Genomic DNA, 8569 nt, shown 5'->3' on the forward strand with positions numbered 1-8569 from the left:
GCCTGTGGACAGAGTTGGAGCCAGGCTCAGCGGCTGCTGGGGGCCAGGAGCCAGCAGGTGAGGCCGGGGACGTGGTGTGGGGGGCAGGACAGACAACAAGTTCAGGCAGGCCAGGGGTCCCATGTGGGGTGGGGTTTGTTTCCGGCATAGGGGTTCATGTGCCCCCCTGTGGGATCCTTGGGGTGCAGGGAGGGGGTCCCGCATTCCCCACCCCAGCCCCCTCCAGCTGTGCTCTCAGGGGCTGGGGGGGCCTCCCTTGCTCTGTTCCCCTGGCCGTCTCTGAGGTCTTGGGGGTCTCTACCCTTCCTGCCCCACCCCCACCTGGGGGAGCAGAGGCTTAGTCCCTGAACCTTGCTGGGGCTTCAGTCTCTGCCCTGGGCTTCAGGTCCCCAAACCCAAGAACCTTGAGCCTCGAGCCTCCGATGAGGGGGTCTGATTGAAACCCTCATTGGTTCTGAGAATTTGGGAGGCTTCTGGAGGAACATTCATCAGTGCCGGCTGGAAACTTGCTTGCAGAGGTCTTGAGTGGCATGTGACACCTCCATGGGGTCCAGGATTGGGACACACAGGCGTGTGGGTGGGGCAGCCTCAGCCTGGGAGAGGGGCCGGCTGGGAGCCTGCAGGCCTGGGGCAGAGACTCTGTTCAACAGAGTCCGGGGTCTCCAGGCGTTGGGGCTCTGCCTAGCCAGGGTCCCAGGAGGACTGTGCCCCCAGAGACGCTCCGTGCTGTGTGACCTTGCCCTGTCTGAGCCTCAGCCCTTCCAAAGGTGATGAGGAAGCAGGCGTGTGGCACGAGGGGCCATAAACCCCGGTTGGGTCTGGTATCAGTATGATGCGGGGTGGGGCCGGGGAGAGCAATGGGGTGGGGAGCTTCCTGGAAGAGGAGGAGACTGACTGAGAGCCGAGGCTCAGGCTTCAGGACCTCGGGTGAGCCCCTTCCCCTCCCTGGGCCTCACTTCTCTCTGCTCCTGCCACAGGGTCCTGGGAGGAGCAACCACAATGCAGCCCTGGGAAGACCGTGCCGGAGGCTTTGTGACTCTTGTTACCACTCACCTGTGCGGAGTCTCTGGGGTCCTCCCTGGGGCTTCACCCCACGCAGGCCTCCTTGCTCCTCCTCGGGCCCCGTGTGGGTGCAGCGTCCTCCCAGCTCGCACACGGGGAGACTGAGGTGTTGCAAGAGGGGGTGCCTGCCTGAGATCAGTGGTGGATCCGGGGTTTAAATAATAATAATATCAGCAACCACCGTGGAAGCATTTAGCTGGCACCTACCGTATACGGGGTATGGGGCACGACTGCTCGGAGGCTCTCAGCGCGGAGCCAAGTGCCGTGGTGGACGCCACCTACGGTCCAGGTGTGGACACTGAGGCCGGAGGGGAGCAGAGGGTTTCCCGAGGACACGAGCCGGTGGGGCCCTGGGGCCTTGAGCCTGAGCCCCAGCCCGAGCCCCGCCCCACCGGCCTCAGTGAATCACCCCGCAGGAATGGCCCGGCCGGAAGAGGAAGCAGTGTCCCCACGGCACCCCCTGCGCCCCACCCGACTGCGAGACTGACACCCCCCAGGCAGGTGGTTCTTTTTCCCGGAGTTGATGCCCGTGTGGCTTACAGATCCTGTGGGGTGAACGTCCACTTACTCACTCAGCAAACTCCTGCGTCACCTCCTCCCATGCCTGCCCTCCCCGGGGACCTCCAGGGCCTGGGCACAGACCTGCCCAGCCCTCAGGGTCAGCACCGGGCTCGGGGCTGGAGGGGGGAAGGCTCGTCTGGGCCACCGGAGGACAGGGACCCGGGCTGATGGCCTCCAGTGGGAGAAGACAAGGCTCAAATACGCTTACCCCCTTTCAGAGCTGTACCACCCCTGTGAGTTTCAGGGAGAACACCCCCATGGGGGCTGTGTGGTCACGGGGACAGGGGCTCAGTCCCCATGCCCGGCGCTTATTACCCAGGCTTCCTTGTTTTTTAACTACTGTTTTTCCGAGTATGGTTTCAATATTTGATACATACAAAAGCCGACGTGATACGTGCTAGTGATAACATCGTTCCCAGGGTGGATTTCACGGTGCTTGACGCCACTTCTCCAGTTCAGGGGGGGCTGCATTTTCCTTTTTAGAGCTACAGCCTTTACAAGCAAGTTGGCTGGAAGACAGCCGATGTACACAGTAACACTGACAGAACCGGGGATGGGCACAGGGACAAGGGCTGCTTGGAGAGCTGAGAACGGCCAGTCTTCCTTCCTCAGCTGTAGAAAGGGGACGCCTAACTTGGGTGCTGGGCCAGGCAGCAGATGAGGCCCAGACAACAGGCTCCAAGGGCAGGGGCAATCTTGGGGGGCTCCCTGGAGGAGGTGTCGTGTGGGCTCCAGGTAAGAAGGCTGTAGAGGAGCAGAAATGAAGGTCCTCCAGGCAGAGGGAGTTGTGGGAGGAGGAGGAGGGCCAGGTTTGGGGTAGGGATGCCTGTGAAGTTTGGGGGTTTGTGCGGAGGCCAGATGAAGGCCTTGAGAATTGCCGGCGAGGCCAGGAACCAGGGGGCTACGAGAGCAGGTGCGTGACCTTGGGGGATGGGGCTCCTGGAGCTGTACTCAGCAGAACTCCGATGCTCGAAGGGGTGCCAGCCCCCCTCCCTCCAGGGCACTGGGTCAGGGTGTGGCCCAGAGGCTCCATGGCCTTCCTGGCCCCGCAGGACAAGGTCCAAGGTGTTCCCTAGCCTGTCCTAGCTTTATGGCACGGAGGGGGCGGACTGACTGGGATGGGACAGTGTCCCTCTAAGCAGGTTAGGGGAGGGAACCAGGAGCTGGAGTCCCTGCCACCCGACATCAACTGAGTCTCAGTTTCCCCACATGACATCTCTTAGTGAGGGTCAGGCCCGCTGATGAAGGAAATCACAGCAGGAAAGAACCTCAGAGTGTGCGCCCTGGAAGAGAGGCGGATGCGCGTGTTCGCGGGGGTCCGGGCAGGCGGTCTGGGGATGGCTTTGGGTCTGGCCATGGCGAGCTGGGCCGGCGAGGGCAGCAGCAGGAGTGGGACACCTGCAAACGTCAGGCACTCAGGGGGCAGACTGGCGAGTCAGTACAGGAATGGGATCCAGGTGTGGCTGGATCCAGGAGCTCAAACAAGCCCAGCGGCCGGAACAAGCCCAGCTGGGAGAGGGTCCGCTTTTCCGCGGTAATTGCCAAGTCTCAGATCAGGCTTCTAGGTCCGCGGCAGGTTGGGTCACATGTCCATCCCTGAGCCAATCACAGAGGCCAGAGGGTAGAGTCTCTGATTGGCAGGGCCGGGTCATTTACCCATCCCTGAGCCAATCACAGAGGCCCTTTGGCCAGGACTTTGCCCTTGACTGGACTGGAAATTGTGCCGCTCCCCAAGACAGGTGCTGTGTCCTGCTCTCTGACCAGTTGGCCCTTGTTCCCTTTTCCTTCCTCAGCGAGCCCGGAATACGTCCGCCCCAGGGAGCCGTGGGGAGCTGAGACCCCAGGACATGGACCGAGTGACCAGATACCCCATCTTCAGCATCCCTCACTCGCCTCGCCTGGCTGGCCTGGACCCCGATGGGGACACCAGCTACACGTTTGAGGTGGTGGATGTGGGGCCGGCGGCCAGGGGCTGGGGCCAGGACAAACCACAGGCGTGGCCGGCTTACCGAGAAGCCCAGCTAAATGCGGCCAGGACTGGGGCGTCCTACAGCCAACGTGCCTTCCCGGGCCGCTCACCCCCATGGATGCTCTCCTTCCGGGAGGGTGACAAGGATGAGGAAGTGAAGGCCTGCCGCCTGGACGCCGGGGACACCCAGCCTCGGCGGCCACGGGACCTGGAGAAGGAGCGCTGGGCGGTCATCCAGGGCCAGGCCCTCAGGAAGAACAGCACGGTGGCCACGCTCCACGGCACCCCTGGCCACCTGGACCCCAGGAGCCCCGGCCAACCTGAGCCTGGGCCCCTGGAGGAGAGCGCCGTGGACAGGGAGCAGATCGACTTCCTGGCAGCGAAGCAGCAGTTCCTGAGTCTGGAGCAGGCCAATGCAGGGGGCCCTCTGCACCCTCCGGCTCGGGTGGCCCCTGCCCGTGCCCCACCGGGGCTCAGTCAGGCCCCCAAGGCCTCAAGTGGGCTGCTCCTGGCCAATGGGTGTGATGTCCCGCTGAAGCCCCAGGAGAGGGAGGTGCTCCTTCGAGAGAAGAGGGTCTGTGGCCTTCCGGCTGTATCTGGCGCCCAGGCTGCAGATGACCCCGGCTCCCGTTCCCAAGTGGGGTCCCTGGAGCTCCCCAAGGAGACCCCCATCGAGCGGGAGATCCGGCTGGCCCAGGAGCGGGAAGCAGACCTGCGAGAGCAGAGGGGGCTACGGCGGGAGAACAGCCAGCAGGAGCTGGTGGAGATACCCAGCAGGCCCCTGCTGACCAAGGTGAGCCTGACCGCGGCCCCACGGCGGGACCGAGGGCGCCCGTCACTCTACGTGCAGTGGGACTTGGCGCAGGAGACGCAGCGTGAGGAGGACCACCGGTGGCGGGAGGGCCTGCAGGCCACACCCAACAGGCTCTCCCGGGCTCCCCAGTCTGGGCTCAGGAGAGCCCTTAGCTCAGACTCCATCCTGGACCTGGCCTCGGACAGCAGCACGGCTGACCCTGCCCCAGAGGTGAGGAAGGTGGGCCGCATCCCGGCGGATGCCTACCAGCCGTACCTGCATCCTGGGAGCCCCCGGCTGGACTTCGAAGCCTTCCACGCGCATGGCAAGCTCCGTGGTCTCTCTACGGATGAGGCCAAGGCTGTGGGCTCTCCAAGGGCCACAGGGTCTCTGAGGCATCTCTTGGAATCCTCTGGAAACCCCCCAGGCATGAAGCCGGAGTGCTCCAAGCCGCCCCGGGGGCGCCTGCAAGCCCACGGAGGTGTCATTCGATGGGAGTATTTCCACCTGAGCCCCCTGCGGTTCAGGGTCCCAGATGTGCCCCCGCGGGCCGAGGGCCCCCGCGTCCGAGGCTGGGAGGTGGGGGGGACCCTGGCATCGAGGCTGCAAAGGTCCCCGTCGTCAGAGCTGCTGGAGAGGGAGGTGGAGAGCGTCCTGCAGCGCGAGCAGGAGGTGGCCGAGGAGCGGCGGAATGCACTGTTCCCTGAGGTTTTCTCCCCACCACCTGCCGAGGACAATGACGGAGGTGACCAGGACTCCAGGGGCTCCTCCGCAGCCTCGGGTGAGGATGGGCCGGGCAGTGGCGGCTTTGCTCTGGGCTCAGAGGCTGGAGCAGGGTGGGGGGTCAGGAGCGGCTGAGCGTGGGGAGCATCTGGGGGACCCCGTCCACCTCCCCGGTCGCCTCTGTGCGCCCGTCTGAGCTCACGCCCTGGATCCTGGACCGCGGTGTCAACTGTGCCCTGGGTTTTTGCTTTATCAGCGTGGATGCTCGGTCTCTAGGGGCACACGGCTCAGGTGCGTGTCCTCTCTTGGCCCGAGACTCTGAGTCTCCCAGGCGTTCTGCCTTCCCGGGACCCGGGGACCCTCCCTGATGCCCCTTCCGCCCCCACAGGCATCATGGGCAGCTACTCGGTGCCCGAGTCCCACTTCTTCAGCCCCATCCACCTGCACTCAGCCCTGGTGTGGACGGCGGAGGCCCCTGCCGAGGCTTCTCCTGAGCGGAGGAAAAAGAGGGAGCAGCAGGTAAGTCTCGAGCCCGGCCCGGCCCCCACTCCCCGAGGCCTGGCTGCAGTCTGGCACCCCGTGTAGGGACACAGGACCGTTGAGGGAGACTCAGGCGTGACCTGGGTTGACGCCTGCCTCCCTCATGGCCCTGTGGGAGGCTGTGCCTGTCCCCCCGCACGGAGTGCAGAGTGGGCACACTGGGTGTCTCTTCACGGACGGCCTTCCGCTGCAGAGGCCACCTACGTGGGGCCCCCACTTGGGGTCGTCCCCCTGCGTCAGTCTGCAGGACGGTGGCCATGTGGCAGCGGCGTCCTTACTCTTCCACTAAGTGCGTGGCCCCCCGACGCACCAGGCCCATGGGCCTTAGAGCCGTGTCCTGTCACACCAGCCCAGGGGCAGGTGGCTCGTGAGTTCCCACGCAGGGACCTGAGCCCACATCTCCCCCCGGGGCGGGGTCTCCGCAGCCGGCGGACAATAAGGACAGTAACAGCGGCTCTAGCCTCCCGCCTGCCGCTCACAGTCGCAGGCCTGCCGCTTGGGGCACGGGACGTCGGCACACCCTCGCCCCTCTCTGACCCTTGGGCTCCCCCGCTGTAAAGTGCGCGGGACACTAGGAACGCCCCCGTGAGCCTTGGTGCGGGGCCTGGTGCGGGAGAGCTCAGCGAACACTGTCTTTCTTAGAAGGCGATGTTTGGGAATGGGACTTCAGGCCGTCACCGAGGGGAGCCCCTGGGGGGAGTGCACGGTGCACGGCGTTGAGTTTGGGGTGATGGCGGGGCACTCGGGGGGACCGTGCTGGCCCAGTGGGCTCTGGGGCGTGGCGCAGGCACAGGGCGGGGGGCTGATGCGTGTCCTCTCCCTGCAGTATGCTGGCATCAAGTCCTTAGACCACATTGACTCAGAGGTGAGTGTGCCGCTGGGGACGGGGCCCCCACCTTCCCGCCCCGCCTGTGCCCTCTGGCCAGGGCGTGGAGCCCCCCCAGCCCATCTTCTGCATGCGGGCACTTGGATCTTCCGTGGCTGCCTGGGGTGGGTTTCGCTGGGACCTGCCCGTGGGTACAGAATGTGAGCGAGCTCTGCGTGCCATCTCTTTACCAGATAGCGAAGGTTTGGGGCAGATCGGGCTCCCCATAGTGCCCGTGCCTCAGTTTCCCCTCCACACACAGGGACAGACATTTTCTCTGGGAGAGGGACTCATCTGAGACGGCCACGTCAGTGGATTTGTGGAATACATTTCTGAGCTGGGTCCAAAGTGCCAGACCCCAGCACTTGACCTGCTGTGGGTCTCGGCGTGAGTTGGCATGTTCCTTGGTGCTATTCCCAGAGGTAGAGGGTCTGAAATAGAGGAGGGGAGCTGGCCTGCTTTGCTTCCTGCTCTAGATGCCTCCTACAGGCTGGCAGTGGGAAGTTGTCTGGGGGGTCGGGATCCCGATGGGGACTCGGTGCCTCCTCTTACAGGTCCTGGAAGCCACGCGAGTGACCCACCACAAGAATGCCATGGCGAGGCGCTGGGAAGCTGGTATCTACACCAGTGAGAGCCAGGACTGAGCCAGGGAACGGGGCACCCTTGCCCCCGCCCTGCCCGGTCGGAGCTGCTGAGACCGTCCGCGGGCCCCCCTGCCCCTCAGGGCGCAGGTCCCTGTTGAAACGCAGCACCGGACAACCACGGATCACGTGCCACCAATCCCGAGGGTGGACGCGTTTTCAGATGGGAGGGTTTTCTTTGCTGTTCTTATCTTCCTGGGGAAATTGTTCTGCTTTCTGTCTAAAGCTGGGGATGAATCGGGCCTCTGTCGACTCAACTCTGCTTCTGAGGCTTTGCCGAACACTCTCGGGCCCAGAAAGGGAGGAGACCGGCTCCCCTGGCCGCAGATGTGACTGTGCCTGCTAGTCCGAGGGCGGAGGGGCTGCTTAGGACGGAGGCTCGGTCCTGGCCCATAAGGAGCCGCAGGTCTGAGGGGGAGCACCCAATTTCAGGGTCTCTGTGCCACCCACCCCGGAGCCCCACCCCCGTGGCACGCCCGGCAAATCCCGGGCATCTGGGGCCCCGTGGGGACGGCCCCGCACCTGGTGGCGAAAACGGCCCGATTTAGGGGCTGAAAGGGGCCGTCTGCTCCAGCCCCAAACTCCCCGACTGTGCCCACCGTGAAATAACGCTGGAGCGGGCGGCCAGCCTGTCCCGGCCGCCCCAGCCCGGCCGCCAGGTCCACCCCAGCCACCTCGCTTGTCGAGGGGCTGAGGCCACTGGGCCCCTGCACCGCCCGCCCCGCGGCATCAGCACGGCAATCACGCGCCGCACGTGTGACCCTCCCGGTGGCGGGAGGGGGGAGGGCGTCACTTCGGTTCTGTGTGTGTGCCGGCCTCACTCCCGGGGGACGTGTCATTCTGGGCAAGGCTGTGGGCGCTGGATCCCAACCCTAGCCATGCTGCCGCCCTCTGTGTAGCCTCGGGGCTCCCCAGAGCGCCCGTGCCTCGGTTTCCCCTCCACACACAGGGACAGCGCTGGGACCCGCCTCCTGCGGGTGAGACGCGCTCTAACTCGGCGCCTCAGCCTCCAGGCCCCTCCCGCCACCCCCCTCCGCAGCTGCTGCAGGGAAAACCGAGGCAGCTATTTCAAGAAACCCGTCCTGGAGACTGCCCACGCAGGCTGGGGGGCGGGCAAGGGCCTGAAATAGCTGGGCGGGGGCAGGACTGCGGGGGGGGGCCCGAGGGCAGGGCTGGTGCAGGGGGGCTGCCTCAGGGCAAGACAGGCCGAGGGAGGAGGCAGGGCCCCAGTCTGAGGGGGGAGGCAAGGTCTGCGGGGAAGCCCCAGTCTGAGGGGGGAGGCAAGGTCTGTGTCCGCAGGGAAGCTCCAGTCTGATGGGGGAGGCAAGGTCTGTCCGTAGGGAAGCCCCAGTCTGAGGGGGGAGGCAAGGTCTGTGTCCACGGGGAAGCTCCAGTCTGAGGGGGGAGGCAAGGTC

At 65.2% G+C, this 8569-nt stretch overlaps 1 protein-coding gene across 1 annotated transcript; it reads left to right on the plus strand.

Annotated features, from left to right (window-relative positions):
* The first annotated feature begins 3429 nt into the window (after window positions 1-3429).
* On the plus strand, window positions 3430-7370 carry MISP (mitotic spindle positioning). Its single transcript, XM_032394488.1, has 4 exons — window positions 3430-5166; window positions 5497-5627; window positions 6475-6513; window positions 7068-7370. Exons 1-4 carry the CDS (start codon window positions 3471-3473, stop codon window positions 7155-7157), a joined length of 1956 nt encoding a protein of 651 aa, XP_032250379.1. The 5' UTR covers window positions 3430-3470; the 3' UTR covers window positions 7158-7370.
* Window positions 7371-8569: the final 1199 nt, after the last annotated feature.

Source organism: Phoca vitulina, unplaced genomic scaffold, assembly GCF_004348235.1.
Source record: "Phoca vitulina isolate PV1807 unplaced genomic scaffold, GSC_HSeal_1.0 scaffold81, whole genome shotgun sequence".
NCBI classification, from domain to species: domain Eukaryota; kingdom Metazoa; phylum Chordata; class Mammalia; order Carnivora; family Phocidae; genus Phoca; species Phoca vitulina.

Excerpts from the sequence above, each read along its gene's own strand:
- MISP (XM_032394488.1), top strand. The coding sequence starts at position 3,471 with ATGGACCGAGTGACCAGATACCCCATCTTCAGCATCCCTCACTCGCCT. Across the intron at positions 5,167-5,496 it reads GGGCTCCTCCGCAGCCTCGG|GCATCATGGGCAGCTACTCG; the intron begins GTGAGGATGGGC and ends CCGCCCCCACAG. Across the intron at positions 6,514-7,067 it reads TAGACCACATTGACTCAGAG|GTCCTGGAAGCCACGCGAGT; the intron begins GTGAGTGTGCCG and ends CTCCTCTTACAG.